A 24,787-nucleotide genomic window follows, 5' to 3' on the forward strand; every position below is an offset into this window, starting at 1 on the left:
CGACAATTAAAAATGATAAAAAAAACCTCAGAAACTTCGCACCTCTGGTGATCACGAAGGAGAAAAACTTGAAATCTATTTACCACTAGAATGCTGTTTGACGTAAGTAAAATTTGTTACGAACATTTAATAAATAGCAATCTATTTTAGGTTTAAAAAAGAAAAACAAAGAAATTAAATATAAATAAAACCTTGATGTAAATAGAATATATACTTAGAATAACTATAGAAGCCCTCGAACGTACTTTCGCACACTTTCAGTGTGCTTTAGAGTATGGTCTCATTGTTTAGTTTCCAAGAATAATTATTTATCAAACTCACTAATTTTTACAATTTTATAGTTTATTAATAGGTATTCATTTTTTAAAGATTTTATTCATTTTAATCATTTTTTAAATGATTTATTTAATGCATATTTAGTATTTTTTTTGGTGTACGTATAGCCGAGTTTACTTGAGATCGTCGAGATTGACAATTATAAAAATCAGTGGCGGCAAACAGCTGGTGGATGATGATGATGGCAAGCGCTTGAGGTGCATTGTTATTATTATTCTTTCTCGTGCCTTATCTTATCGGGACATTGGCGACCATCAACCTCCACAATACTCGATCTTTAACATTTTGTAGTTGTTGAAATATGGTGATAGTCAACAAGTGACACAAGGATTTCACAAATGTTGTTATCTACAGTAATTTCCTTTTTTCATAATCGAACAGTTTTAATACATCCTCATTTAAATATGAAAGGTTCAGCTAATTTTCATAATTCTTCACAAAAACCACACCTCAGCAGCGTTGATTTAATCTTTTTTCTTTTTTTCTATTTCTTTAGAAATTGTCCAGGACTCAGAGCCGTAAGTTAGCAAAGTTAAAATGTAACATCCTAATAGTTTTAAATATGTTGATATTCTTATTTTACTATCTGAGGTAATAATAGAAGTTGTTTTACCTGCTTACCATTAATGATTATGGAGCAGATCGGAGCAGTTTTGTTTTTAAGGATAACCATGCACTCTGTTTTTTTTATGTTAATTTTCAACCCTTTTTTTCATTTTCAAAACCAGTTTGGAACCATTGTTTGCAGTTTTTTCAATAAATCTGCTATAAGAGCTGTATCATCAGCATATCTTACATTGTTTATATTCACGCCTCTTATGAATATTCCAGGTAGATCTTCTATCTTTCTCATGATGATTTCACTAAAGAGATTGTACAAGTCTGGAAAAAATACTCTTTATATGCATAATTGCATAATATACATGTTCTCTCAGGGTTTATGCTGAGATGAATGGTCAAAACATTTCCTTGTTGGCATTTTTGGACATGAGCTCGGCCTTCGACTGTGTCAATCATGAAATGTTACTGCTAAAGCTGCATCAAAGTTTTGGAATATCTGGGGAAATAACAAATTCGTTCAGAAGTTACCTGATTTGCCGAACACAGCAAGTTTTGTTCAACGTGAGTTTGTACTACGTCAGTCTGGTTCTCTCTGATGGGCGGCAGAGATCTATTTTGGGTTCTTTATTGTTTCTGCTTTATACATATGATGTGTTGAAGATAAATGATTCTTATAATTTTACAACAATGCAGACAACATTCAAATTATGTTATCAAGTAAACCGAAGTTATTTCAATACCAGATTCATTGAATGTATGTCGGAGGTTAATCTGCGGATGTCGAGAAATGAATTGAAGCTTAATCAGGGTAAAACAAAAATTCTTCCTATTGGTACCTGGCAGCTGTTGGCAGATTTGGGTATAAATTCGCAATGCAGATTCTGGCGCATGCGTTGATGCACTCACGTGTCGATTATTGCAATGGTTGGTTTTATGGACTCCCGGCCATATTTATCAAAATTCTACAATCGATTCAAAACCGTACTGCCTAGATTGTGGCTGGATGTCGATGGTATGATCATGCTACACCGATCTTGAATGATATGCATTGGTTGCTCATAAATAAAAGAGGTGCTTATAAAATCTCTTTCACAGTTTTTAAATCACTAAATGGTCTGGCTCCTAAATATTTATCAGATAAACTGAATTAAAAACGTCGATCGCATCTGGTGTGCGTCTGAGGTCTGACGATTCAAACGTTCTTGTCGTTCCACATAGACAGCTAAAGATTGGATCACGTGATTTTGCTGTGTCAGGCCCTGTCGTATGGAACGGCTTGACGCCAGCCCTCAGAATGCCTGGAATGAACATTGCTGAAATTAAAAAACAGTTAAAGACATACCATTTTTTTATTATAGTTCATTTCTTTTCATTTTTGCTATTTTGATATGAATAGTGGTTATAATTTGATAGCGCTTAGAAAACTGCTATAACGAACGCTATATTGAATTTTTAATTACAATTACATTTTAATTTTAATTACAAACACATAAATACGTGAATCAACTCATCACAGACTCTTGCATGTGATAGGCAAGTGATTTCTTTCCATTCAAACCCGGACACTGCATTAACAATGCCAAGCACCAAAACCATTCTACTATCGCGCCTCAAAACTTATTTCATCAGCGTAGCTATATATGACTAAAAAAAAGATAAATATGCGTAAATATTATGTAAATGCATGAAAAAATCAATAAAAATACTTATAAAGAATATATCTTAAAAAATGAATAAATATTTAATAATGAACTAAAAAATGTAAAATTTGATGAGTTTAATGAATAATTTTTCATAGAAATTAAAGAGCGAGACCAGACTCTAAAAAGGTGCGAAGCTGCTTTCGAGGGCAAGTATAGGTATTATAAGTATATGAGGTATTCTAGCTATGCTTAGAACGATGCGAATAACGTATTGAAAAAATATATGTACCGGAATCCATCACTGACAAACCGCTTCTTTATATGTACCATGTATAATAACATTTTATGTATATTCTATATATGTGATATATACAAGTTTAAGTTATTTGAAAAAGTCACTCCAAGATCTTTCACGGATTCAGATTCAGCAAGAAATATTCCATTTATATACAGTGGAAATTTTTTATTTCCTGATCCGTAGTGCATAGCAGTGCATTTTCCGATATTGAACCGTAGAAGCCTGTCTTGCGTCCTTTTAAATTTCTCATTCAAATCAGATTGAAGTTCGACTACATCGTTATCTGATGATATTGCTCTCATGATTTTGGTATCCTCTGCAAAGAGTTTTGTTGTAATTTTCAGTTTTGTTGGTAAGTCATTGATGTAGAAAATGAAGAGTAGAGGACTAATAACAGAACCCTGAAGAACACCACTGAAAATTTCAGCCCAGTCACTTTAAACAATTCTTTGTCTTCTGTTTTTAAGAAACGATTCAATCCATTTATACATCAAACCACGTGAAAATTCAGCTGATTCAGCATATTCAAGCTGATTCAAGCCTGTAGATCAGTTATTAGTGGCCAACACCACTATAGGTGAGATGGAGAAGAGAGAAAAAAGGAAGAAAAATGTTGTTATCTACGGAGTACCAGAATCATCTGCTTCAAATGTGACATATAAAAAAGCACATGCCGAGATCAAAATTCAGCACAGAACAATAACATTGTTTAATGACGCTTCCCTAAGAGGGGGTTGGCTAAAGTTTTGTGACATGCTGATTTTTAGGGGGTTGGTCGATTTGTTACAGTCTGTGACACGGAGGGAAGGGAGATCAAGTAAACGTTAAAAAAGCGTGACATCCTTTATGAACAGCCCCAAAAGATATGATACTGTTGAGCAGAAAACAATGAGTGAGAAAATTTCTTATGAAGAAGTTTAGATAGAACATACCACCTATTTTTAGATGTTGAAGCAGATATTATAGTATTTCTAAGTAAAGTAGTGTTTAGAGAATAGTAGACCTATTCATCTATCTAACAAGGCAACTAGCAAAAACCTGAATGTTGTCTTAATGACGTTGTTTAAAAGCATCTGTTTTGTACAACAAGAAAAACAGCGGTCGTAGAACAGACCCTTGGGTACACTACAAGTCAGAGATTCCCATGTCGATAATAAATTGTAAGACTTACTTTTTGTGCATGATTTAATAAATGACTTTAACCACGCTTACACCGATTTTGATATACCATAAAATGATTGCAGCTTATCGTTGAATATCACATCGAATGCCGAACTCATGTCGAGCAGAGCAAGGAGTGAAACCGTTCGGTTGTTAATAGATGAATATAAATAAGAGGTACTCGTAATTTTCGGTCCCGGTGTTTTCGGTCCAAGATTTCACTATATAGGAATTTTCGGTCCCGGAATTTATGGTCCCTGAGTTTTCGGTCCCAGATTTCACTATATAGGAATTTTTGGCCCGGAGTTTTCGGTCCCCTATTTAAAATTTATACGTAAACGTCAGTTCATTTATACAGCGCTATTTCCGTGACGTTCGACAGTGCTCAAACGTTGTGCCGAGTCACGTGCTATTCACCGCATCACATATTCGAAGTACATGATAAGCTAGGGAATGTGGCAAAGCATGCATTCGAACCCAGAGTCCACGCTCGTAACCAGCACGCCACACTCGCAGCTCAAATCAAATTAGTCGTGCCTTGCATTCACGTATGTAAAATAGTGATTGTATTGCTTTGAACAATGGATTATTTGAGTAATGCATGCATTTTATTCAAGGATTTTCATGTGATAATAGCAGTTCTAGATATCCTTGTATTTAGTATTAAAAAATTATGAAGTTAAAGTAAACAATTACACAATTTAGCTCTGTTAGTCAGTGAGTCTATCGGGACTTGTACCTTTATATATAAATATTAATTAAAGTAAACAATTAAACAACTATTGAGTAATTAAATTTATTTCTAAAATATCAAAAAAAATTTCTTATTTTTTAATTATTCGATTGTTTAAGAAATATTATTTTCATTTGCTATGTCATTAACTGACAACTTATTTTAACCTTTTGTTTATCACATTGCCTAAAATAATATTTATATGTTTAAATTCAATTTATATTTAGATTTTAACTTCTTCAAAACAGTTATGTAATTTATAATAAAAAAACTCTCAAATTAAAAAAATAATTTTTACAAAATATTTATGTGTTTGTTTACTGAATCGATTTAAATTAGTTTATTTGCTTGCGTTGAAATTTTGTTTACATATGAATGACGTTTCAAAATCCACGCATAGTAAAGCGTCGCAAACGGTTACTGACGAAATAACGCGCGTCAAAATTTTAGATTTTTCTGGGCCGTACTGCACCACGCTCTATTGATTTCTTATCGTTTTTCAATCTAGCAAAGAAGTACCTTAGAATTTTGGTCCATTGGCCTGAGCAAGTCAGTCAAGCGGGACGTGTAACTGTGCAAATTAATATATTATTAATAATATTATTGTTCCATAAAACGCCGTTTCTAAATTTAATAAATGTAATTAATAGGTAAATTGTTTGTTTACATTGCTTATATATATATGTGAACTTTTGCCGCGCGGCGAAATTTTTCCTTCGCTCGAATATCAACAGCCGCCGCCGCCGCCAGCCTAGGCAGTTTTGCTTCTGGCCGGGACTCGCCTCTTCACAACTTTTTATTTCCGGGTCGGAAAATACGGGCCGGGCGGAAGTATTATCGTGCCCTGCTTGCTGGTCGGTTAATCCGGCCCTATTAACAGCTAGCAAGTCTTCTTCAAACATGTTTTAGTTTTTAAAAGTGACAAACCAAGCCTAACTGAAATAATTCTATTAATGAACCAAAAATAAAAGAAACAAAATAATATTCTTTAAAGCAAACAAAATAATATTCTTTAAAGCAAACAAAATAATACTCTTTAAAGCAAATGTTTCTAAAGTCAACTAAATTGAATGTTCTAAATAAACGAAAAAAAATATTTTTACCAGCCGTAACAAATGAAATCCCAAAACAAGAACAACCGTCCGACCAATACAACCACGATAAAATCAAAGACTAATTCACAACGCTATTCCAAAACACCAAATTATAACACTAACTTTCCTTTTTTTTCTACAATTGTCCAAAAGGTTTATATACCAAACAAATTCTAAACAAACTGAGAAACATTCATTCTCAACCCAATTGTATGAAATGTTGTCTCAAATTATTGAAAATATTTTTTTCGAATAATGTGAATAGGGATAGAAACCGTAGCAATTTAAAAAAAATCAATTTAATACTCCGTGAACAATTGTCCTTAGGGTTTTGTCAACTGCAACAAAAAAATCATTCATTTATAAACTATCTCACATATAAATTATTATTAAAGATTATTGCAATTTCAATGTTACTTAATCTATATTAATTTTTATGTCTTTGCTTCTCTTTCGACTTCTACCCTTTTTCCTGATAGCTTGTAAACGAAACGGTTCGAGATTCACGTGGGAATAAAGATAACATTTTATTACGCCTGAATTGTGTTTGTTTTATTTATTTTAACTCACTAACAAGGTGTTAGTTGCATAAGTTCGTACTAACATATTAAAATTAATTAAACACGATTAGGTTTTTTTCTTTTTATAACTATGAAATGAAATAATATAATAGTAATTAATAGTCAAAATAGAAATATGCAAATGAAATGTTACTTACTGCTTCAAAGTAGATAGGTTATAACTTACTCCTCTTAGAAAATCCAGCATATTCACTTCTCCGTTAGTATATCGTTGACAAAACTGCTTCAATCTAGTTTGGACTTGTTCAGCTGCTTTTGAAGCTTTTCTAACTAGATGTGCTCATTAAGATATCTATCCCGGTTAACATTTCTTCCACTGGTAGGAAAGCTAAAGCTGTAATCATGCGAACATGATTTCTGAATTCTTCATCTTTATTATAGCTTGCGCTCGTTTGAAGTTGTTCCGGCACAAGTGAAACAAACAACTAACAAATCTCACAACATCTCTAAAACGTGAGTGCATGCTGACATAACTGCATATTCAAAATCGACATGAAGTTTTTCTGGATCACAGCTCCATAGACCTCTGTTTTCGTATTCACTGTTGATTGCTGTAAGCGCCTCAACGTATGTTTCAGTTGTTTTATTCACTAACAGAATATAAGCATTTGGCACTTCATTTCTATTGTCATTTGAGTGTATGGTGTACATTGCATAGAATTACGAGGAGCCACACCAAACTTTCCAGCCATGTGCCATATCTTGGAATCAACCAAAGTCTTCAGGCTACGTGGACTGGCAAAATTATTTGGATCTTCGGATTCATTATCATATATCGAAAATGTTTCTCATCCTGGACTTGTTGACAACCAGTCTCCTTCAATTTGTAGGTCAGTAAGATTTGCAGACTGACAAGCTATTTCTACTGCTCTTGTGTCTCGCAAACTTTTTTTTATATGTTTTTCACTTTTCATTTGCCCTCAGGCTTCATTAAATAAATATTTTGATTCTGCTTCAAAGATCTTGCTGGGCTTATCATATGTCTCTTTTGCATTTCTTTTCATAGCAACTCTTAATTTAACAATTTCTTTTCTTGCTGGGTTTGGAGTATGATGATGTTCTCCTTCTACCCCATGGCTCTTTGTAAAATTAATAGTTATAAAACCTTTGCAGTTCACGATAATGTAACGATTGATACAACGAAATCTAAATCCTCGTTGTTGTTGTTATAAACCTTTGGTTGTTTTTGTGAATTCAATTCCAAATATTAAAAAAATGCACATATACACAAAAAGCACAAAATTAAAAAAAGCAAGAAAACTCTCAAAAACACAAAATTGTAACATTACGCTTTTTAAATACTGCAAACTTATTTCATACTGATTACGCTAAAAACTACGCTAACCCTAACCCTATAATATAATTGCATTGTAGTAAGTACTCTTCCACATAGCCAAAATGTATAAAAAAAAACTTGCAATAATTTATTTTTGGTTTATTATTTGATAATTATTTTGTTAAAATCTAATTTTTTAATTGCCTTTTAAATTTATCGATACTTAATTTAGAGATACATTACTTAAGGTTATGTAAATATCTCTATACCACGCATTTCATAAACCAAGCCAATTTTTTTTAATATGCTAATAGATTTTTAAATTGCATTGTTGGCATGGATTCCCTCTTTGCCTCATTTATTTTGTGTACTAAGAACATAGGAGACCAAAAATTCCGGTGTAGTGAAATCAGGAATCAAAAATTCTGGGACGAAAAATTCCACAGCAGTGAAATTTGGGAACGAAATATCCGGTATCGAAAATTCCAGGAGTATAAATTCCTAGATTCAAATAAGATGAGACGTTGAGAAGCACAGTTTCTGTAGAGCAAATCTATGGTATCCTAATTGACAATCAGGTAGTTAATTATTTTAGCTTGGCTGAAACCTCTTCAATGATTTTAGATAAAAATGGGTAGGCTTGGACTGGGCCATCGGGACGCTGGGAGATCTTCGGTGGTTTGGCGGCTGCCAACTGCAAAAAGGAAGTTATTATATTTTTAGTTTTAGCAGAAATTACCTTTAATTATATGAAAGTTTTAAATAATAGTTTGCATTTAAAATACCCAAACTGAAACAGAAAAATCATTGCATAAGAAGTCTAAATAACATCTTTTCTTTCTTTCTCGTGCTTTATCTTTTCAGAACATTGGCGACCATCAACCTCTACAAAACTCAATTTGAAATTGTAAAAGTTGAAATGTGGTGATATTCAACAAGTGACACAAGGGCTTCATGAATGTTATTTGTTGCTGACCACGATCTCTTTCACCTGTAATCTTTCCAGTAGTTGTTAGATTTTTCATTCTTTCCTTCCGCATGATCTGACCAAAAAAACAAAAAATCCGTCGGATTATCTGTAATAATTTCCATTTTTCATACCCGGACTGCTTAATAAACAGTACATAATTTGGCGCGTTTTTTATTATGGGCACGGATCTCTTACTTTGCCAGCAATCAAACGACAAAATAGCATAAAACAGCGCAAAAAATTTCCGACAAAATAGCGTACAGCAAAAAAGCACAAGTTGACAAGTTTCCGACAAAATGGGACACGACAAAATGGCTCTGACAAAATATCGAACGACATAATGGTGCAAAAAAAATTCAGAAATTATTAATTACTCAATGTCAATTTTACGATTGAATTTGTAAAATTTAAATGCGCAGACAAGAAATCATTAAAATAATTGTTGTAAATTATTTTTTAAATTTTCGAACAATTCTATATTTTGGACAATGTCTCTGGCGTAAAGTAAATATTGGTCGGAAAAAACGAAATCGCCGAGTGACACCAAGATTTTAGTGCGTTTGAAAACGAACTACAAACATATTAACGCCAAACATTCGGTAGAATTTATAGAATATTGTAAAAATTATGGTCTATTACTAACACACACACACACACACACACACACACACACACACACACACACACACACACACACACACACACACACACACACACACATATATATATATATATATATATATATATATATATATATTCGGTAAAAAAAGCTGCCAATATCTTAACCTGAACAAACGTCTAACAACAATATTGCCAACTTAATACAGTAGTACAGTACATATAGTTTGACTTTGTAGTTTACATTCTTAAAACCTCTTAGGAATAAGTTTAATAATGTTGTTGATCTTTAAACTTTGTTTTATTCTTGAAAACATTTATTTCGAAGAAGTAGTAGCTAACATCTAATGAATTTGTCAATATTTGCGTTTTGCAAACTTATTAATAAAAAAAATTCATGCTCTTACTTCAAAATTTTTACAAAAATGCTTTGTTGCGCTATTTCGTCTGTTAGCTATTTTCTCGTGCGCGATTTTGTCGGCGAACCGTTTTGTATACATTTATCCGATATGTTGAGAAAATTTTATTGTTTTATAATATATTATCTGATTTATTCTTGTAATCAAACAATGATTCTAATGTTCTTGCAAATTGAATGATAAAACTAACAAAAACGAAAAAGTAATTTTACGGTATGCGTTTTTGGAATAATGATAGTGACATACAAACACTAAATAATTGAAAAGCGCAATTTCGAATGCAATGACGTCAGTTATGATTAAGTGTTTCGCAACAACGTTGAGACAAGTAGCAAGCAGCAAACAACAACCAACAACAACAAACAACGTTATGCTGTGATGGTTTCTTGATGTATAAACAAATCAATGCGACCATGGAAACCTACGAAAACATGTTTATACCTCAGTAGCCAGGATACTGTTTCCAATGTTTACACTAAACACTTCATTGCCCATATTTAGAGCATGTTATTAGGCTTTGAACCAGCGAAAAAGTTTTATGAAACTTTAGAGAACAAATAATTTTAATTCAAGTTTTTACTTTTTCAACAAATGTGGACAATAACTTAGAAAAATTCAATTATAACACCTTTATTAGCAACAGTAACACAATTTCTATGGATAGAACCGTTTTCCTAGCGGCATTGCTTTGCATGGGATTTACTGGAGGTGCTTTATTTTATGACAATTTTAATACATAAATACATATATGAAATAAACATTATACCATAAATCATTTTATAAATGAATTTTTAATTTTGATAGTCTAAAAAAAAGTGTTGTATTCTAATATTATTTTAACAAATAACTTATGTTTACATATGACTCAGTCAGGCAATATTAAAACTTGAACAATTTTAGGACATCCAAGACAGAAAAGAGGTATTGACCAATGTCTGGATTTTGGAAATCCTCCACTGCAATGTACCGCGTGCAGCAGCTCTCAAATTATGTCAGCAGATCGTCTTGCCTGCATAGGTACAACTGCATTTTAATTTATTTACAAATTATGCTATAAAAGCCTTGTAGAACTTGCTTTGTTTGAAAATTAAAAACGTAGAATTGTCAACATTTTAGATTGTCCGAATAATTGTGCTAAGTGTTCTGAAGCGTCGGCCAAAAGCAGCGTGTGCGACGTCTGCATGCCGGGCTTCGTGATATCTGCCGACAAAAAAACATGTACAGGTTGGCATCATTTCACCGATATTAACTAATAAGGCACATTTTTTGCTTTAATTATAAAAATGAACCGCTAATTATTAACAAATTTGTTTAAAAGATGTTTTTTAGATTATCCCACAAAAGTTAATAATGAATTAAACAAAATTTAACTATTTCCAAACACGCTTATTTCAAAGGCTGTGGAACAAACTGTTTATCTTGTACGTCGGCTGGCAACTGTGATCCAGGACAGTGCAAACCAGGTACAACCTATAAAAACTCGACCAAACAATGCATAGGTGGGTTCTTTAAATTTAACTCTCATTTATATAATTAAAGAATGTGGTTTCAGGGATTGCTGTGGATTGGGAAGCTTTGACAGACTTGCGTTTAAAATTAATCGAAATGAATTGTGCGTAATAAATTTTTAAATTGAAAAACAGGTTGCGGTGATGGATGTGATGCTTGTGATGTCAATGGAGAAGGCAAATGCGATCCTGGGAAGTGCAGACGCAGTTACATGTTCGACGCCTCTAGCAACACCTGCAAAGGTGCGCCGTGTTAAATATTATTCATAGATTCCTTGTTAATTCTAATTATTTTTGATCACATTAAATAATAAAGAAATGGTTGAAATTAATTTATGCGTTTAAATAAATAATCAAACATTTTAAAAATACACAATAAAAATCTACTGGTATAAAATACAAAATGAAAATCTACTGGTTAGTTTTCTTTTCCACTCTTTCTAAGACTACGCAAGCTTATAAATAAATAAATAAATACACAGTGGCGTAGGCATTGGGGGCTTTGGGGCTGAGGCTTTCTCAAAATGAAAAATTTTGAGAAAGCTTCAATATATATCATTTCTATATGAAAAATCTTGTTTGTATAAAAAATCTTTATATAAAATATATTATTGTGAAAATTTGGGCAGTCCCAACAACAATAAAGTAAAATTTTGTTCGGAACCACTGGTTTTAATTCAATAGCGAAATCTGTTACAAATTATGAGATAAGCAAAAATGGCCGTTAACTTTCAGCAGGTTTCAGGCTAGGCCACTATATATACATATATTTTCATTAAAAAAGAGAATTGTTGTTTTTTCTAACCACATATCTACCATCAGAAGGGTATCAAAAAATGCTCTGTAAATAAGGCTTTCTGCAGGTATGAAAAAAAATTACGGGAACGAAAATAAAAATTCATTTAGAAAGTTGCCAAATGAAAGCAGGCTATTAAGAAACTTGTTGAAAATAGCTGCGAACCGATAAAAATAGCAGAGTTATCGAGCACTAATTATGTTTGTTAAACAACCATCGTCATTATCTTCAACGGTTCTTGCAATAAATGCAATGGTATCGAGCGAAGTAACAAATGAACATTATTACACATTATAAATATTATACATTTGCAATAAAATGCTATTAGATCTGCCGATTGAATAACAAATGAAACAAATAAATAAGAACGAATAACAAACCGAGATAAAATTGAACATTCATCTGACGGACATTTCATTTTGTCGATTCATCAATAATTTTATGTTATGTCACGTTATTGACATGTGTATTTTTTAAACTCGAAAATTTATATACCTATTTAAATCCAGAAATAAAAATATTTTTCTTTAAAAGATCTATATTGAACCACTGTAAATTAATAAAACAACACTAGTACAAGAATCGCAAATTTTATTCCTCAACCACAATTTGCTATCACAACTCGAAAGTCATAACTAATTCTTAAATAAAAATATTTTATTAAAATGATGCTTCTGTTGTTACAGCCTGTTCATCAAACTGCATGGCATGTTCGACCGCTGGCAAGTGTGACGCCAATCAGTGCGTGTCTGGTTTCGGTTTGTCTCTATCCACTCAAACATGCCAAGGTTAATTCATTTTTGACGTATTAATACAACGCAGCGTCAATCAATAAAGTCGACAATCGACATAATTGTATGCACAAACATCCAATCGAATCCCAATAAGTGGAAAAATTATTATCTTTTACACTTACATTTACAAAAACTCGTATACATATACACTATATATATATATATATATATATATATATATATATATATATATATATATATATATATATGTATATATATATATATATATATATATATATATATATATATGTTGGAAGGAGACCATATTTTATACAATATTGTATGAAACGAAGAAATCAGCACCAACAACAATGCAACCAACAATAGTAACAAAAATAACATAGAAATATATTATAAGAATCACATGTCAACCGCTTTTGAACAGGATAAACAAATCATGAAAAGAATCGGAAAAAAACATCCAAGCAACCGACGAAAACGATAGTATTGAACTACGAATATACTACTCCAACCAAAGAACGTCATTTCTTGTGATGAAAAACAACTGCAGACCAGAATCGATAATGAAGCATAGCCATCTAATATATTTGTTCAAATGTAATATTGATGAGTGTGGGCACATATATATGGTATGACGACGACCAAGCTATCGAGAAGACTCACAATGCACGTACAAACTGGCGCTATAAAGAATCATATAAAAGAGAATCACGAAACTAAAATTACAAGACAAATCCTTGACCCCAAAGCTGAAATCTTACATTGAAATAACAACCATTATGAACTACGACTAGCTGAATCAATTCTCATAGAAAAAAACATCCGATAATAAATATTCAACAACGGGCAATTGGAATCCTTCCTACTAATAAATTCAGAAACAGAGGAATCATCGATAAGAAAACACCTACAAATGTTATATTGGACGAAGTTGAAGATCGTAAAAGTAAATAAATTAGCGAACGAGCAAGGAATCAACAAAGTAGAGTAGAGACGCAGTGTATATCTATTTAAGCATCTGGCCACATACACAACGTATCAACACCGAAGATGGTATAGGAATACCGAAAAAACTTTTTTGTTCTATCATGCCCAAAATAAACATCAATTTTGGTTTTGAACTCAAGAAACTTTAGAATGATTTACGATCAACAGTTAGAAAAATCGAAAAGTTAAATTGGAAGTTAACTACCGCCGAACATGCTGTGATTTTCATCAATAATATATTTATATTTAAACATATTTAAAATCTATATTTATATATACAAGAAAAGTTACTCTTACACATACAAGCATAAATGTATATTTACGCATGCAAACATTCACATGTAAACATATTTAAACACACACGCCAATATATAAAATATAAATCCAAACAGCTTGCGATCCAAATTGTTTTGTATGCAACTCAAATGGTCCTGGCAAGTGTGATGGTCAGGCGTCATGTCGAACTGCCTTCTACTTTGATAGTACCTCGCAAACGTGCAAACGTATGTTGTCGTCATTACTGATGTCATCATCACCACTATCATCATCATCATAATAGCAATTTTTACCAAATATTATATATATATATGTATTTGTATATGTATATCATTGTAAAGTTATAACAATGATTGTTTTGAATGACAGCCTGCGACCTCAACTGCAAGCAATGCTCATCAGCTGGAGCGGGCAAGTGTGATGTAGGCATGTGTAATGTTGGTTTCGGCTTGAGTGCAGCATCATCTGGAACTTGTACTGGTACGTTCATAACTATTGTCACATATGTCGTTGAAATTGAATGCCCACTGAATCAACGCGAAATAATTGCTTATACTCGTATTTATTCAAATCACCTATGGAATGTTGGTTGGCATTTTAAATCCTCTATAAATTTTGCTTAACGACATATGCATCGAAAAAAGCCTCGTTGCAAACTACATTAAATTATTGTTACATAAATTACTCCTCAAAAGTTATGAGGAGTAATTTCTTAAGGTTCTTGAAGTGCCGCAAGTATTGAAATTATAACGTATCTTATATTTTATTCGTTTCAGCTTGTGACAGTAAATGTCAAACTTGCTCAGTTAATTCGTTGAACAAATTAACATGCACACAATGTCAAAACGGTTATGTTGTCACAACGGGAGGAACATGTGATGGTTAGTTCACTCAACGATAATTTTTAAATAGTAGAAGTATGTCAATCATATTGTAGAATTTAGTAACATTTTAAAATCATTTTGTCAGTCTAAAACTAAAATTTTTCTGACATTTTATTTAAAGCATGATAACTTTATTTGTTATATATATATATATATATATATATATATATATATATATATATATATATATATATATATATTCAATTCAATTCAATAATGAGTTTATTCAGCAAAAAGCTAGGAGACCCGAAGATATGACTTGTTGGGCCACTATAAAATTTACACCAAAAATTATAAATTAAAAAGAAATGTTCATATTTCACAATGAAATAATGATAGTTCTATAAATAAGAAAAAATAAGATTAATTAAATTATTTAAGTATTAATAAACCATCATAAAATTGAATAAATATAAAGTATATAACGGGAAACAATTGCATTAACAGAGGACATGGTTGAAATAATTAGGCTGAATGAGCAAATAGATAGATTTTCTAATATATATATATTTATATATAACATATATATAAATGTTATATCATTTATTACATTACACACAGTTTCTATTATACAGGCGCTTGTTTTTGAAAAAAAAAACAGTTAAAACAAACATCATTTTTGCACCAACTTAATTCATACATGAAGCGAAATGAAGCGTTTGATATGAACGTTGGTATGGTGTATCTCAACATCATTTATTATGTGTGCGTGACGTCATAGCTTCTCTTGCGTCCAATAGAGCGAACAATGAGAAATTTAAGAGAAGACAATTCCAGTTTAAAATTCCATGGGTGCACCTTTAAAAATGTTTGCTAGCATCTATCGGTATTATTAAAAACATAAAAAACACGAGCTTGAAAACTCTTGTCAGAGGTTTTTTTCACATTTTCAACCGTGGAATTTCAAACTGGTATTACCTTATTGTATCCCTCCTATTATACGTCCTAGTTGGATCAAGAGAAGCAATGACGTAACGCAGACATTACATTAGATGCAGAAAGACTCCAAAGGGGAATTTTTATAGCGTTAAATACAGTGTAATGATAATGACGTAATTGCTTTAAGATCAAAGGCTTCATTTCGCTTCCTGTATATAATTTAATGTTCTTTCCGGAGTCTGAATTGGATAAAAAATATTCGGCTCCAAATTTTTTGAAAATTCTGACTCTAATAGATTCTTCAAATTTTTACAATCTTTTTGCCTACATGATCATACTATTTTAATTTTTGTATTTATATATTTTTAATATATTTTTATGTTACTAAAGTTTTTCTTTCAGAAACCTTCAAAAATTTCAAAAGTTTTTATAATCACTCTATATTCGATTTTTATTTTGCTGATTAAATTATATTTAATCTAAAATTTTTAATGTATTTTGATCTTTTAAATTCAAAGAAAAAACTTTTTAAAAGACATCTGCGTGACTCTGTTTTTACTGCTATCCATTTGTTAACTTGTTCTAGTTGACTTCAATATTTATTTGAATACTTTTATGTTTCGTTTCAACAATCATCAATTCTTTCTCGTGCGTTATACTTCATGACATTGGCGACCATCGACCTCCTTAAAACCAGATCTTTAACACTTTGTAGTAGTTGAAATGTAATGATATTCAACAAATGACACAAGGACTTCACGAATGTTATTCATTGTTGGCCGCAATCTCTTTTCCCTGTTATCTTTCCAGTAGTTGTTAGATTTTCCATTCTTTCCTTCCGCATGATGTGACCAATAAACTTTAACTGCTCTTGTCAGATTTTCTAACCCTAACCCTTTTCATAACCGGACTGTTTTAATACATTCTCATTCGAGAGGTCCAACTAATTTTCATAATTCTTCTCAAAAACCATATCTCAGCAGCATTAATCCTTTTTTCAATTTTTTAAGAAATCGTCAGGACTCAGAGCCGTAAGTGAGCACAGGAAAAATGTAATACTCTAGCAGTTTTAATTTTGTTGATATTCTGATTTTACTGTTGGTGAGGATGTTTTTCATTTTCAAATATGCATCTTTTGCCATAGCTATCCTTGGTTTAATATTGACACCACATTTACAACCTGAGGTGATCAGACTTCCAAGATAATTGAAGCTGTTGTGGTGTGTGTAGGATTAAAGTCATTATTTTAAAGAATTTAATATCCAATATCAGGCGTTTGCCGACGACATTCAACTGTTGCTGGTTGTCCTATTACATCATTCAATGATTTTATCAATAGGCTGGCTAGTTGCCTCTCCAAAGTAAAATCATGGATGCCACCCATTAGATACTCAGTGTAAGACACAGCAAATCCTTTCTATTGTTACTTGGCAGCTTATTTCCAACATAACGATCGTAGCCGAACGTTTCCAGATTGACTTTAAACGAGCCATTATTTTGTTGAACATTTTGTAGAAAAACTTTTGCAGTAATCCAGTTTTAAATGTGTAAACGCGTGAACTAGACAATGTTATGTATCTTCAAGTAAATTTTAACTTGTTTGAGCCTTCGAAACTTAAGTGGACATTTTTTGTTTAACATTTTGATATGCTTGTCATACACTATATAATAATCATTAATAGTTGCTTTACTTATTGTAAAAAGATTCTAAATTAAAACATAATTATTAACATTAATTTAGATAACATTCTCCATAGAAATCTTTTTTTTAAAGTTTGTCCGAGATATTGCTTGGCTTGCACGTTAGTTGCTGGAGCGACTTCATGCAACTTGGGAAGTTGTTTACCAGGGTACGTCAACTATAAAGGACAGTGCATGCGTTAGTTTCATTTATTTTTCAATTTTTATTTTTTGTACTCTTCACAATTCGAATAAAAAAACAATGAAATATTCATTAGACTGTTGTTTTATTAGCCAAAATTTTATAATAAATATTCAATAAAAATAGGCAAGAAGGTAGATATTGTATAGTTTGAAAATGACTTAGTAGTAATAAGTAATTAATAGGAAGAGAAAAATAGAAGAAGTATTCAACTTGCAGGTTTGTGGCACATTAGTCAGGTAGAAAGAAAATTTTGTACTTTTTGGCAGGAAGATGGTGTAAAATAGTTACCGTTCTTGGTCATTTGTCTTGTTTTTTGGGTTTTAATGCAAATAGATCTCCACATGCATTGTGTGAGATGCATGAATTTATGCATTTTAGTACGTGCCTTATGTGTTGTTGGTATTGATGATAATTAGTAGAAAATTAATAATAATAACTATGCTATTAATTTTTCTATATGAAAAGAAATTCAAGTTTTTTAATTTTTCAAGCACTGTGTTTATGTTAAATTTTTAAAGAATGTCCAGTCAACTGTTTGACATGTTCATACAGTGGAACTGCTGCTGTCTGCACCACTTGTGCCAATGGTTTCGCAAAAAGAAATTCTGATGGATTGTGCTACGGTTGGTGTATTTTTAAAAAAAAAAACATTAGAGAAAAACTACGTAGACCAGTTTTTTTTATAGGCGCTGTTTCCCTGGTTGAAAAGTTCAAAATGTTGTTTGTTTTGAATGTCGTTGAAGATTTGATAGAAGATTTTCCCTTATAAAATAAACATCACACCAGACCTTAAAAAATATAAGATTCTATAAAATATTTTTATCTAAATTTAATGTTTTTAAATTAAACAGTGAGAAATCTAATGGATATAAACGAGAATTAATCAACTTTAGAATTTTGAAAATTATCCTTCACCATAATATTCTTGATCCGCCACTGGCGTTGCATTAAAATAATTGTCAAAAATTATTAGAAAATAAACAACATTGAATGTAATTAGAACATGGGATAAATTTATTTGGCCTTTGTTCATATAGCTACTGCCACTTATCACTACCAACTTCATATCTCTCAAATTTGTTTTTATTACGTGTAAAACTTATTCTAATTTTTTTGTCAATTTTTTCTTCATCTTCCTCTTGAATTCGTTCTCCTACTCAGGAAATTGATTGCTGTCAGTTAATGTGTGCTTCTTGTGGCTGAAAAGAGTTTTTACTAGTTTTTCCTTAAAAGTTAAATTTTCAAAATGATTCTGGTGTTTGTGCATATTAATGTTGAAGAATATCTTAAAACTGAACGTAATGAAGAAAATGTCATCGGTGAATTAGTGTTGCTAACATTGTGGCTCGGCGCGGATAAGGTGAAAGACGAGCCGCGAAACTGACAGAGCTGATGGACGTCTAATAATGTTGAGTATATTATGTCGAAAACATTATCTATTTCATAAGGAACTAATTTCTTTTAATTTTATTCAATTTCTGTTAATGGAAACAAAATAATTATTTAGAAATTAAAGGACGGAGATTCGGATATTGATCGCAACAATTTGGCTTGTACTAACGATTAACAAATGCAAATAAATTGAAACTTCGTATTAATAAATTGGCTCCAACGACTTGATCGGCTGAAGTCGCGGCTTGATCAGTCAACAACCATTTTGTTATAACTTTTTGAAAATGTTGCTAACACATATTGTTTATTTACGTTTTACACGCTAAAACACAGTTTTTAAACATGAAAACGCCGTTTTAAATACGATAATTGACACAAAACTGTGCGATAAGCAATAAAAAAGAAAAAAAAACGTAGCCAAGTATTTACAGTTTTTGGTCCTTCGCTAAATTTTGGACCGCCGTCAAAGTTGTCTTGTCTAGATCTGCCCATGAGCTCCAAGCCGAGCCGAATCGACTTGGCTCGGCTTGGACTTTATAGCACTACGTCGACGCACGAGGCTATGTCCGCTGTAAATTCCGCAGCATATCTTTTTAACTTCGATGGCGGTGAATATACCACTGCATATAATATGAAATTAATTAAGAAAATTTATTAGGTTAAAGGTCCGCGGTAAATAAACGCCGCGATTCAATTTGTTACTTCGTCCACGGTGAATACCGCATGGATTCATAAAAATTTACAAGGTTCATGGTAAAATACCTCGACATGTTTTTTTTTTATTTAGTCGATGGTAATTAAAGCTGAGTGCAGTATAAATTACAAGGAAGTCGGCGGTAAATGCAGCGGTTTCTTGGGTGAAACACTATAGATGCATGGTCATTTTCTGAAAAGAAAGAGATATAATAATAATGTCATTTATGCAGCGCTTTATCTATAGCGTCACAAAACAATTGAATTCCGTTTTGCAGCAATGCAAATTTGAATATATAGATCGTGTAATAATGTTTTTGTTAAGTTAATACTACAAGAAAGCGAGAATTCCGAGAATTGCAACCGCAACACCACCCTACCTAATAATAACATAACAAAGCAAGGATTACAGTGGTTCAGTAGATATCTCTGCGTGAGAGCATGCAATATCCTTCCTAGAAACGTCGACGTCATTCGTTACACTTCGATTTAATTGTTTCGTGAGATTTTTGTTCAACGAACAAAATTTTATCTATCGATGTTTTTGAGAATTTTTGACATTTGACATTTTTATTTCATCAAATCAAAACAAAGAAATCAAATAAATGATATCAATAAAAAGAAATGATCTGGAAATCAAAAAGAAAATATGGTTTTTTTGTAATGATTACTAGTGACAATTGTAAAAATAAGAGCATATTTTAAATATTTTAATACATGTAAACTCACATTCATATTACAAATCCTAAAGAAAAAAAACTAAAAATTGAATCAAAATTATTAAGTAATCAACTCTTTTACATTTTTATCAGAATGTCGTTTGTAATTGTTAAAACACAAATATATATATAGACCCACGCAAAACATCCTTATTCATACATACACATATATACACGCACACACACACACACACATACATATCGGCAATATCATTCATAAAAATATAAGTGTTTTGCAAATATCGATATATCGTTGCATCCCTACCCAAAAACATAACTGATTTACCACGGACAAACGTCTAGGCGTCTTTAGCAATTTTTCGACAGTTAGCGTCAGTATTTGCCGAATTGGAAACAAATTGTCAGAAATCAGGTGGAAAAAAGTTGAAATTGGTTGACATTTTAGAGGTGTATATATACATATATAAAATCAACTCTGTGGTTCTTTAGAATTTGATAAAAGTTTTTCAAATTAAAAAAATTGCTGCATTTTACTTTTTTAACGTTTTGAAAGCAGAAAATTTTTGGAAGCTGTCCCGTTTATTTATTTTATATCAAAGTTATTTCTAGTCTGTTTTTCATTTGCTTTTGTTTGATTAGGCCTTGACTATAAATTGTATTTTATTATTTTATTAACTTGATCTGATGTTTAGGAATGTAAAGAATGTTGTTATCTTTCATTTGACAGCCTGCCCTAGCAACTGCAATGGCTGCACCGACAACGGGTCAGGAACTGTCTGCTTGGTCAACATGTGTGCTCCTAGCTACGTTTTCAAATCTGTTGATGGAACATGCAACAGTTAAATAATTTACACCGTATAAATCAACTAATCAATCATCACTGTTAATATTTTAATGAAAAATTTTCAAGTTTTTGTTTCAAATTTCACCATGACAAATTGAAAAGTTAAAATATTAATCTGCTTGCCAGTGGAGTGGTGAATTAGCATAACTGAAATAAATACAACTAGTTGTTTAATGGTTCTTACTCTACACTTCTACAGCAAATCAACATATACATACATACATTTATGTATACTGAGATCCAATAATTTATCAGTTGTCACATTTTAATTTAATTTTAATGGTTTTATTTTCAAAAATTAATTAGTTTTAACTGTACATTTTTTTGGTTTTAATTTGTTTTAAAAAGTTATAACTCTGAAAATACTGACAGTGTGTCCATCAAATTGCTTGAGTTGTTTTTACGACACCAACATGGCTGGAGCCTTACTGTGCAACCAATGTGCAACCAAGTTTACACTCAGCACTGATAAAGCTTCTTGCATTGGTACTTTCACATGTTTATTTATTCAAACTCTAATTCTATTACTTTTAAATGATAAATTTGTTTACAGTTATAATTGAAAAAAATTAAATGTCATTATTTTTGTTGCAGGATGTCCTCCGAACTGTTTGACTTGTGCTTACTTCAACAACGTTCTGCAGTGTTTGCCTGATGGCTGCAAGACATCATTTGTGTCAGTCAGTGGTGTATGCTCCAGTATGTTTCAATTGTGTGTCTTGCAAAACAAAATGATGTAATTATATAAGGAATTCATTTAAAAATAATCCAATCAAATCAGGTTGCCCTTCCAATTGTGATGTATGTTATCTTGATGCCAACAACTCTCCTACCTGCTCCGTATGCGCCAAGCTGTACTCCCTCTACAAAAACCAATGCTATCGTTTGTTTCATTTTATAATCACATTTAAAATTTTTGAAATTTCATTGATGTTTAATCATAATTGTTAATTAACTTGGTGTGAAGCATGTGATTCAAAGTGTACTGGCACTTGCAAGGATGATGGAAAATGTAGTCAGTGTGGGCCATCGACAAATTATGTGGTTGACACTAATGGGAAATGTCAAGGTTGTTTAAACTAATTTGAGTTTTTTCAGAAAATTTTCTAACTGATCATATTTACTGAACAAACAATACTAAATAACCAGACAATAATTATCTCTTAAGATTTCAAATCTTTACATTTTGTTAATTTATATCCCGATGAAAATAATTTAATTGATTTGACTGAAATGTAGAGTGTCCAAACTGTTCCGGAACATGTGTGTACCAAAACAACCAAGCTGTGTGCACAACATCTTGCAATGCAAACTTCTATTTAGATGCATCTGGCTTATGCAAAGGTTCTTAAATGAAACTGCACAAACTTGCAATAAATAATTTTCATATAAAATATTGTTCCAAATCATTGATTCATATACCTCACCAAATCATTAATTCATGTTTTAAAACGTGTCCAACCGTCCAAAGATTAAATCATGTCACTTTATGGCGATGTTGACTGTTTTTTAAACCAGTGATCAAAACCAGAGATTTTTTTGCTGATTTGTCATTAAATTACTTCTTGTTGCTAATAACACGGTTAAAACACCGTTAACACTTCATTTTATCGAATGCATGTCCAAATATTCATTTTAATTCATCTCATTTGGATTATTAAGGAGTTTTTCAAATTTTTAAATGTGTTTGTTTTCCTTAATGTTTAAAAACGTTGATTTCACTTTTCAAAACGTTATCAAAATTTTCAAAAATCCTGTCACGTCAGGCTGTCCGAGCGGGTGTGCAACATGCTCGCTTGACGCTGCCAACAGTCTGATTTGTAATGTTTGTACATCGGGTTACATGAGTTTCAAGCCAGGAGCCTGCCTTAGTTAGTTCCTTGCATTCTCAGATATAATTTGGATTGAGGATGAATTGGCGACTATGTATTTAAATTGTTCATTGATGTTTTTGTTAGAATTTAATTGTTCACTAGTGTTCATAACCGGTTTTTTGTGTGTCGGAGTCGGTCGGTGTCGGGATCAGAAATTTTAGGGGCCGGAGTCGGGTTTTTTTTATCCGACTCCGGAAAAGGTATTTATTTTAAAAAAATGTTTTTTTTTCTGAAATTTTTTTAAGATTGCGTTTTTTAGAAGATATATATCTGTAGCGATAAGCAATCATTTTAAATACTGAAAATAAATGATAATAATGTGAATAAAGTCACAATTTTTTCCAGTATGTTGTAAAACGTTGTAAAAAAATAAAATAATTTTATTAAAAAAGAATAATTAAATTTACAGATTTAAGTTTTTCTTAAAGTATTTTTTATTTAGTAGTGATAATAAATTGAAAAAACTATGATGTAAAAATTGAAAAATTATCTTGAATTCTGAACCCGAAGTAATAAATTTTTACTCGGAGTCGGATTTTTTGGGGGAGGGCTGGAGTCGGATATGGTATTCATTAAAGTTATTGATAGTTGGGCGGTGAGATGGCGTGATGGTGAAGGAGTTGTCTGGTCTTGCTACTGCTGTGACTGGGTTTAAATGCGAAGAAATCCCACCCGCCGATCACATTCAACGTTTGAAGCGAAGATTCATACGTATCCACCTGGGCAGTGTGCGCGTGCTGTTGATGCCCCTGAGAATTGGATCAAAGAGGATTTATAATAACAACAATAATAATTATAATAATATTTATAATAATAATAAAATTTGTTTGTTTATTAATGTCCATAAGATCGTAACATTTTTAAATTGTTCTGAACAGAATGTCCCCCTAGTTGTTTGAGTTGTTCATTCAATGGAGACCAAATACAGTGCACTCCGAGACTGGGTCTTAGTGAGCCGGCTTGCAGAGATGGATATGTCAAAAATTCTGACAATTCTTACAGCTGTCTAAGTTAGAACTTGATTTTTTTTTAGAATTTAAAAAAATTAAATTTAAAAGAAATAAAACAGTTAACTTTGTGTATATGTCCTCGGGTTCATCCGTCAATCCAATTTAACAGTTTAAATTTTATTCAATTTTTGTGCAAAGACTTATTTGATCTACATTTAATTTTTTAAAAGATTAAACGTTATAAAAAAAATGGACATCGTATTTTGAACAATCTTCAATGCGCACTTGAAAGTTACGTTAATGCTCTTCGATCTTTCTGCAGGGTGTCCATCGAACTGCAAGACCTGCACTTTATCAAAGGACAATAGCATCGCTACTTGCACCATCTGCAATGATAAATTTTACTTAAGCGGAGTTAAATGCTTAGGTAAGTTGTGCTGGTGTGGTGAATTGTTGTGTTGGTGTGGGTGGGTTCATGTTTTGGGATGGGTTGATAGATTTTTTTTGATGTGGACTCAATATAAAGTTAAATTATTTTTATTTAGTTGATTAAAAATAAATGCTTTTTAATTTTTTTCTAATTAAAATGTATCTAATTAGAATTATTATACTGTATGCATAGTTGCCAACTGTCCCGAATTGGGCGGGACAGTCCCGAATTTCGACCCCCATGTCCCACGTTCCGTTTTGTTGT

General features: G+C 31.8%; 3 protein-coding genes across 3 annotated transcripts; all 3 read left to right on the forward strand.

Moving 5' to 3' along the window:
• Positions 1–3,420: 3,420 nt before the first annotated feature.
• Positions 3,421–5,303, forward strand: HELRODRAFT_158741 (hypothetical protein; the record flags this gene model as incomplete). Its single annotated transcript, XM_009010734.1, has 4 exons — positions 3,421–3,608; positions 4,083–4,148; positions 4,358–4,547; positions 5,241–5,303. 4 exons carry the CDS (start codon positions 3,421–3,423, stop codon positions 5,301–5,303), a joined length of 507 nt encoding a protein of 168 aa, XP_009008982.1.
• A 5,318-nt stretch (positions 5,304–10,621) lies between these two features.
• HELRODRAFT_158742 (hypothetical protein) lies at positions 10,622–11,455 on the forward strand (the record flags this gene model as incomplete). Its single annotated transcript, XM_009010735.1, has 4 exons — positions 10,622–10,707; positions 10,790–10,914; positions 11,088–11,189; positions 11,334–11,455. 4 exons carry the CDS (start codon positions 10,622–10,624, stop codon positions 11,453–11,455), a joined length of 435 nt encoding a protein of 144 aa, XP_009008983.1.
• A 10,227-nt stretch (positions 11,456–21,682) lies between these two features.
• HELRODRAFT_158744 (hypothetical protein) lies at positions 21,683–24,158 on the forward strand (the record flags this gene model as incomplete). Its single annotated transcript, XM_009010736.1, has 6 exons — positions 21,683–21,767; positions 22,051–22,152; positions 22,237–22,338; positions 22,509–22,613; positions 23,036–23,140; positions 24,022–24,158. 6 exons carry the CDS (start codon positions 21,683–21,685, stop codon positions 24,156–24,158), a joined length of 636 nt encoding a protein of 211 aa, XP_009008984.1.
• Between the last annotated feature and the right edge of the window lie 629 nt (positions 24,159–24,787).

This window comes from Helobdella robusta (assembly GCF_000326865.2).
Source record: "Helobdella robusta unplaced genomic scaffold HELROscaffold_1, whole genome shotgun sequence".
Classification (NCBI taxonomy): Eukaryota; Metazoa; Annelida; class Clitellata; order Rhynchobdellida; family Glossiphoniidae; genus Helobdella; species Helobdella robusta.